The sequence below is a fragment of the Astatotilapia calliptera genome, chromosome 15 (genome assembly GCF_900246225.1).
Source record: "Astatotilapia calliptera chromosome 15, fAstCal1.2, whole genome shotgun sequence".
Lineage (NCBI taxonomy): Eukaryota > Metazoa > Chordata > Actinopteri > Cichliformes > Cichlidae > Astatotilapia > Astatotilapia calliptera.
This window is the reverse complement of record NC_039316.1, coordinates 39,882,550-39,890,630: the sequence shown is the minus strand read 5'-3', so window position 1 is coordinate 39,890,630 and position 8,081 is coordinate 39,882,550. Positions and strand designations below refer to the sequence as shown.

General features: G+C 44.4%; 1 protein-coding gene across 2 annotated transcripts; it reads left to right on the top strand.

Moving 5' to 3' along the window:
• The first annotated feature begins 2,230 nt into the window (after positions 1 to 2,230).
• LOC113007064 (atypical chemokine receptor 3-like) lies at positions 2,231 to 7,852 on the top strand. Of its 2 annotated transcripts, none has more exons than XM_026143422.1 (2): positions 2,231 to 2,537; positions 5,307 to 7,852. In XM_026143422.1, exons 1-2 carry the CDS (start codon positions 2,260 to 2,262, stop codon positions 6,418 to 6,420), a joined length of 1,392 nt encoding a protein of 463 aa, XP_025999207.1. In that variant the 5' UTR covers positions 2,231 to 2,259; the 3' UTR covers positions 6,421 to 7,852. The 2 variants fall into 2 exon arrangements, with proteins under 2 accessions (XP_025999207.1, XP_025999208.1); XM_026143423.1 differs by lacking the exon at positions 2,231 to 2,537 and adding an exon at positions 2,567 to 3,524.
• The last annotated feature ends 229 nt before the right edge of the window (positions 7,853 to 8,081 follow it).

Genomic DNA, 8,081 nt, shown 5'->3' with positions numbered 1-8,081 from the left:
CAGTGTGCTGCAGGTCAAAGGTCAGACAGGGCTCGCTAAGCTCCTGTGGTCAAACTGAGCCCTGGAATCTGGATACCTGAAGACCTCGGCCTGTTGCCACAGTAACCAGCAGGCCCGGGAACCCCCCCTTCCTCCTCCTCGTCTGTGGGAATCCTCGGTGTTTGTTCCTCTGAGGGAGCGGAGGAAGACGAGGAGGAGGAAGCCCACTATTTTTATGAATAAAGTTTGTGAATTCAAATACTCAGCTGTGTTCATTGTTTGGCTTCCTGTTTGTAGAGTTTACACTCAAACCTGCCTCAGATGCCTTTAACACCACAGCACACCAGGGCCTGTGGTTTTATTTTAAAATCCTTCACTTTTAAAGCTGCAACAGTGTTAGCTCCTTCACAATAACAGCCTGAATGTCTGAAGCTCCGTTTTGGTGAAGTTCTTGGACTTTATTTGGATGTGTCTGAGTACAGCTCAGAGTCTATGAGTGACAGCCATCTTTAAAATACAGTCTGGACTTTACTTTGAAATTCTGACCCACATCACTCCACACTGTGGTTCACACAGAACCTGGTTTAATTTGATGTTTTTCAACTCAGTCCTGAAAAAGTTGTGAAACGTTTCAAACATGAATAACAGAGAACATTTTATTCACATTAGAACAAAGAAAACTGAGCTTGGTGGCTGAAAAATGTCTCAGAAAGTTGTAACCAGGCAACATAAACTTGTAAAAGTAGGTGGGACAAAGGAGAAACAGCTGTAGAAACATTTAGCAGCTGAAAAGGTTATTTGGTAGCAGGTCCATACTGTGATTGGGTATAAGAAGAGCATCTTAGATAGAACAGTTTCAGTTTCATCATCTGTAGAATGTCATTTCATCCACAGACAGAAAATCTGGAGGAATCTCTGTGTGCAGGGATCAGTGTTAGATGCTGCTGATGGTGCTGACAGCTGGCACATCTGGAAAGGCTAGTGCTGACAGGAGTGAACAGGTTTTAGAAAAACACCTGCTGCGTGCCGACGTGTTTATCAGGGAAGGCCTTCAGGTTTGAGCCAACACAGCAGAGGGGGGACTGCTGAGAGGTTCGAAGCCTCCGATTGCACTTCTTCCATTAAGAGTCTTGGTGTTATTTTTGACAATGCTTTTAAACTTGATAAACAAATCAGCTCTGTAGTTAAGGGATCTTTTTATCATTTGCGGATTTTAGCCAAAGTCAAGTCTTACCTTTGCAGGAACGATCTAGAAAGAGTGGTCCATGCTTTTATTACTTCACGGCTAGACTACTGCAATTCCCTCTATGCTGGCCTAGATCGTTCCTGTCTACATCGCCTTCAACTGGTGCAGAACGCTGCCGCTCGCCTGTTGACCGGTTCAAAAAAAAGAGACCACATCACTCCGGTTCTCTGCTCTCTCCACTGGCTCCCAGTTGCCTTTAGGATTGATTTTAAAATCTTATTGCTGGCTTTTAAGGTTTTAAATGGCACTGCACCTTCTTACCTGTCAGAACTCCTTAGTACTTATCGCCCCAGGAGATCTTTGAGGTCAGCCGACCTGATGCTTTTAGATGTTCCCAGGTATAAATTAAAGACAAAGGGAGAGAGGGCGTTTGCTGTGGCTGCACCCAGACTGTGGAACAGTTTACCTCCTCACGTCAGACTCTCCAAAAGCCTAGAAACTTTTAAAACCGCTCTTAAAACTCACCTCTTTTCATTGGCTTTTAGAAAGGTTTAATTTATTTGTTTTATATATTTTTATTTTATTTTTATCAGCGAGGTGTTATTACGAAATTGTGTTCTATTGTATTTTATCTGTATTTACTGTACAGCACTTTGGTCAGCCTTGGTTGTTTTTAAATGTGCTCTATAAATAAACTTGACTTGACTTGACTTGACTTGAAGCCCACAGGCCTCTGTGACTGATGGTCCAAGCTACAGACGCCATCAGAGCTTTATTAATGAGGTTCATTTAACATGTGAAAATAAAAGACGAATAAATATGCGGTAAATTATTGATGATACTGAAAGAATACAATCATATCTATTTTATTTTTTAATATTACCATGTAGTTCTTGGATAGTATTCAATTTTAAACATGTTTTATGAAATTTAACCTCACTTTTAATAAAAACAAGATTGTTATGCATTTATTTGTAATGAATTTATTTATTTTGTTATATTTTATTTGACCAGTTTTAATAGTGGATGTTTTATTTCTTCCTGATGCTTATTTCTGCAGCGGCTGTCACGTTTAGCCAGACTCGGTTTAAAAAATGTACTATTTAAGTTTAGTGGCGTTCCTTCTTCCTTTCCTCCGTTCCTCTTTGTTTTTGGCGCTTTCTCTCACGCCTCCGCAGTTTCATTGTTCCGCAGCTGAAGCTGTAATAAATCACGCAGAGTGGGGCTGCCTCTGTGGGCGTTTCTTCTTCTCTCATTTAAACCGCAGTGTGGGGGGACCCGGGGAGACCGCCTGCGACCCTCTGCCGGACTCTGTGCCCTCTGACCCGCCGTGGATCCGGACTGATCCGGACCGAGCCGCCCTTCTTGTGCTGTAAGTTGTGCAGCGTTCAGGCTGATGTCTGCTCCAGGGTCCGCTGGGAAAAGAGATGTTTTTACAGGTTAAGGATACAGGTAAAAGCTGTTTATAGCATCAGGTGTGACTCAGAGATGAACGGGCAATGAAGCAGAGCGGACTCTGCGCCGACAGGAAGCCTGTCATCAGTCTTCTTAAATATCTCTACTTTACTTTTCACCATCGAGCAAACAATTCTTAAATCAGGCGTTTTTTCAAATGGAGTTCGTTATTGCTCCAGTTTGTGCTCCACTAAAGCTGATCGGAAAAGCTTATTTCTGCAGCGGCTTAGCCAGACTCGGTTTAAAAAATGTCCTATTTAAGTTTAGTTGTGCGGGCACGTGCACGGTCTCATGCATGCGGACGGCTGAAAGTTCCCACGAGCCGCTGGAGTCGCGCCGTGCCTTCGGCACGCAGCTTGTCCGTTTGCGAACGCTCGTGTTTGCATTAGGCAGTTTGTGTTTACCAGCAAACTTTACTTAGCGGACGTTTTAACGCATTTTTAACCCGCAGTACTCAGTCAGCTCAGCGCGCGTGCACACAGGTAGCTAACGTGTGCACGCGCCAACATGAGCTGTTTTTGTAGCGTGCACGTGCCTGCAGGTGAGATGATTTCAGCGCGCAGGCACGTGAACTGTCGTGGATCTTAGTGAGATCTGCGCCTGCAGTAGGAAGATCCGGGGATTAAAGGGTTAAAGAGTGGGTCCGTGCAAAGCTGTGTCCACGGCGCCTGAGCCGAGTTACAAAGGGGGCGGTGCGAGCGCTCAGGCCTCACACTTCATGCTGAAATGCCTCAAACTCCAAACGAACCGTAGGGGATTTTTGAACGGACTCTGGCTCTGAGGGCGCTGAGGCCAATTTATGGCCCTCTGACTGGTGGCTCACCCTGCGTTCAGGGACCTGGATTTCCTTTGAATGGAGCGCCGTGCTGACTGTATGTATGAGGACTCAGCACGAGCCCGGCAGGTAAACACAGGTGTGACCCACGTTGCTTTATTACACAGACACGCTGTCACTTATTACAGATGTAACAGTGTGTCTGTGGCTGGAGGTTCATCCAGATGTTTCAAACAGCTGTGCTGAGCCTTGTTGGCTTCCACTCTTTTAAAGCATCAAAGCTGGTGCTTACTGTATGCACACCTGTGTGTAAGTCACATGATAAAGAGCTCATATTTACTGTAATGCATTAAAGCCTACCGAGGCCCGCTGTCTTCATTATAATTATCAGCTATGTGTGTGTGTGTGTGTGTGTGTGTGTGTGTGTGTGTGTGTGTGTGTGTGTGTGTGTGTGTGGACTGGTGCTGAGCTCAGCTCTTAGATGCTTTTTTTTTTGGTAAAATCTGAGACTTTCTGTCTAAAAGACACCGGTTAGAGTTTTATTGGCGAGCTAATTGACTCTTTGTCACAGCGCTGCGGTAAAATTTGATTTTGAAGGTCATGACCTTTCAGTCTAAAGCACCCTACAGAGTTTTTATGTGCAGCAGCAATAAAACACTCCTCCTCCTTTTCATCCTCCGTCTGCTGTCTGAGGGCTCAGTTTTCTTCTTCTTCTCTGGTTTTAATGTTCTCAAAACAAACGTGGACTCATAAAGATCAGTTTTAATCTTAAAATATGCTCTGAATCCACAGGAAGAATTATTCATAGTAATGTTGATCTGATTAAAATGAACTAAAATGAGAAAGTAAAGCTTTCGATGTTATGATGTAGGAGTTTTAGAGGCAGAAGAATGAGACGTTTAAGACCATTTATTCATAATGACTTTTTAACTAATAAAATATGACAGGTTTTTGATTTTCACTAACATTTTGTCAGGAATAAGCTGATATCTTATAGGTTTTATTCCCTCCCAAACATCCAAAAGTCAAAGAACCCTTAAATCTGAGAATTTTTTAATGGAGTTTGGTGAGAGTTTCACTCGCAGCAGAAGAACAGATTATTGATGCAAATAATCAGCATGTGTCTTGTTTCCAATATTAGTCTTTTATTATTTCCTGTGTTAAATCTGTGTTCACTGCCAAATCAAACTTATCGATCTTCAGTTAGTGATTTTGCACCTGATGAATTTCCCGAGGGTTAAAACAGGAAGACGTGGTTATCTTTTTTCTGCTCAAGCGGGAGCAGGAAAAAGAACGCAGCAGTAAAACCTTCAGACCTCTCAGCTCATTCACATGTTATTGATCACACACTGACGTTATTGTTGGTTCAGTCACTTCAATTTGTTAATGAAGTCTGGATGTTTGACCTGCTCTGACTTCCGTCTGTCTGTCCAGCTGCTGGTGTTCTCGTTGTGTGGTCGAGTTGACGGAGAGCCACAGTTTGTGAGCAGGAGTCCTGAACCTGCTTGTAATCAATACGCCTGATACGACCTCCCGTTCAGCTTTGTCCGCTTTAATCTTTATTTGGGAGCGCAAAGAAAATTCTTAAATTAAAGAATGTTTGAATGGAGTTTGGTGGGAAACACTGCTCTTATAAACAAGCCTGAGGTCCGTGGGCTGAATGGACATCAAGATTTTAATTTGAAATTTGAATACTTTCAGAAAACTTTACTTTCACATAGTCAAATACACAGTTTTTACATTTTATGAATTATGTTGTTTGGGGGTTTATTTATTCATTATGACATTTTCATATTATTTATTATTATTTTTATTATGTGAAATTTATTCAGTGCATTAATTTAAATGTATTTTTATCAAAAATACATCTTTGTTTTTTATTTAATATTTCTGACTTTCCCTGTTTTCCAGGTGTAACCTCGTCGCCATGAGTCTGAGTGCTAACGACCTCTCTGAGCTCATTGAGCTGTGGGAGGAGCTGAACCTGACCTCCGCTGACCATAACCTGTCCCACGTGGAGGCGCTGAGGTGTTCGGGCACCGTCAACCAAACCGCCTTCCTTCACACCCTCTCCGTCCTCTACATCTTCATCTTCCTGGTGGGCCTCGCCGCCAATGCCCTGGTGGTCTGGGTCAACCTGCGATCCGACAGGAACCGCTATGAGACACACCTGTACATCTTGAACCTGGCCATAGCTGACCTGTGCGTCGTGGCCACGCTGCCGATCTGGGTGACCTCATTGCTGAAGGGCGGTCAGTGGCCGTTTGGAGAATCCGTCTGTAAACTTACTCACCTGGTCTTCAGCGTTAACCTCTTCAGCAGCATCTTCTTCCTTGCCTGCATGAGTGTCGACCGCTACTTGTCCGTCACGCTGTTTGGCGACACCCCCGACAGCCGCAGGAAGAAGGTGGTGCGCCGGCTGATCTGTGTTCTGGTTTGGATGATGGCGCTGGTGGCCTCCATCCCAGACACCTACTTCCTGCAGGCGGTGAAGTCAGCGCACTATGATGGCGCCATCTGCCGTCCAGTGTACCCGCCCAGCAACCCGAAGGAGTGGATGGTGGGCATCCAGCTGAGCTTCTTTGCGCTCGGCTTCGCCATCCCCTTCCCTGTCATCACCATCTTCTACCTACTCCTTGCAACGACCATCCCTCCCACCTCAGACCAGGAGCGGCGCGTCAGCCGGCGGATCATCCTCACGTACATTGTAGTCTTCCTGGTGTGCTGGCTGCCATTCCACACTGTCCTCCTGCTGGACACCCTGTCCCTGCTGAATCTCCTGCCCTTCAGCTGCCGGCTGGAGAACTTCCTGGACGTGTCGCTGCACCTAACACAGTGCTTCTCGCTGGTCCATTGCTGTGTCAACCCCATCCTGTACAACTCCCTGAACAGGAACTACCGCTATGACCTCATGAAGGCCTTCATCTTCAAGTACTCCACCAAGACCGGGCTCACCAGGCTCATCGATGCCTCGCATGTCTCAGAAACCGAGTATTCAGCAATGACCACGGACAGCCCGATGTGAACTTCAGAGCCCTCCAGGACTCATTCAAAGACTTGTAAATAACTTCCACCTACCCCTGTTGGTGGCACACCTAACTTCATCCAGAGGAACTACTACAGCAACGACGAGTATGCCTTCAGACCTGCACCAGGTTAGGGTGTACGTGCTTTAGCAGTTTTAATGGACTGGGCTGGCTCAACTCGTTCAGGACCTGCAGTCGGTTCCTCCATCTGCTAGTGCTAGCTGCAGTCTTTTCCAGCTTGAGCCAGGTGAACCGCACCAGCTGTGATTCCTGGATGGGTTATTGACCTAATGGCCAATGTCTCTTGGGAATGCTTTTTGCGTCATTAGAAGCTTTTTAGGACTCGGGAATGTATCCTAACACCTATCTGACACGTCGTATGTTATTGGATCGACTGGTGACAGAAAGACATTCTGGCCATCAGGTAATCATTTGTATCTATAAAAAAAGACTTTTCTTCATGCTCTGCTGTTTCTAAGTAATCAAAACAAAGACAGCACTAAGGTTTGTGGACAGCATGACTAAACGTGTCAGCGCTGCTCCGATCAGCTGCTTTAACTCACTGAGGTTTCACCTGTTTCTGACACACTCTGTGTATTAAATACTCCAACATAATGCACTGAATGTGAAAGCCATGACCTCCTAGATGTATTATAACTCTCTTACATAGAAAATGAATGAAGGCTCAAACATCAGCAGGTCAGTGTCAGGAACAGCTACTCGCTGAGCCTGGCTCAGATCCTTCACCACCTAACCGAAGTTCACAGGTCAGAGGAACACTGGATTATGTAGAGTGAGCATCCACAAACCTTCAGTCATGTAGTTGTTTGTCCTGACAGTCAGAGCTGAGGGCTGAAACTCGCCTGAGAGATGACCTGAAGAACCTGAAACTCACAGGATCACCTGAAGGCAGTAAAAAAAAAAAAGTTGTTTTTTTCCACTTTATATGAATTGGAGGTGGAAACATGATGGAGAAAAACATTTTTCACCTTCAGAGACAACCCTGAAATCTGTGGACGCGTTTCTGTCCAACAAGCTGGAAACTATTAACAGGAAATTCTGGGTTCAAACTGGCGAATGACGCACAAACATCACATTAACAACAAAATATTAGGAAGAACTTTCTGTCTCTGGCAGAAATTCTTGTTTTCTGTAATGTTTTTGCCAAATATCCACATGCTCTTTCCAGGAAACTTTATTTTGAAACTCAGAAAGAAACAAAGGTTGTTTTTTTTTTGTTCATTATCAGCATATTTAATCTGTCTGCTGTCAGGTTACCAGACTGTGACGATGTGCTTCATTTCTGTATTACAGCTCCTGCACTAGAACCAAACTGTGTAAAAAAGCTCCTGTTTCCTGTATGATCTCCTGCTCTTTCCTGCTTGTTTCTGCTTCAGGTTCACTCTGTAATAAAGATGGAGATGAAGATGAGTGTGTGTGTGGTTCATGTTTGTGTGTTTGTTGTTGTGGTCATCATGTTTTCATGTCTCCATGTTGCCAGGATTTTCTACGTTTAAGGTTTTGCTCTTTGTATTTTGTGGTCAGCATTCAGTTTTCCCAGTTTAGTTCTGTTAGCTTTCCTCCAGTGTCCGTGTGCCTTTTGTTTTGTAATGTTTTTTATCCGCCTATTAAACAGCTCACTTTTTGTTAACATTCAAGT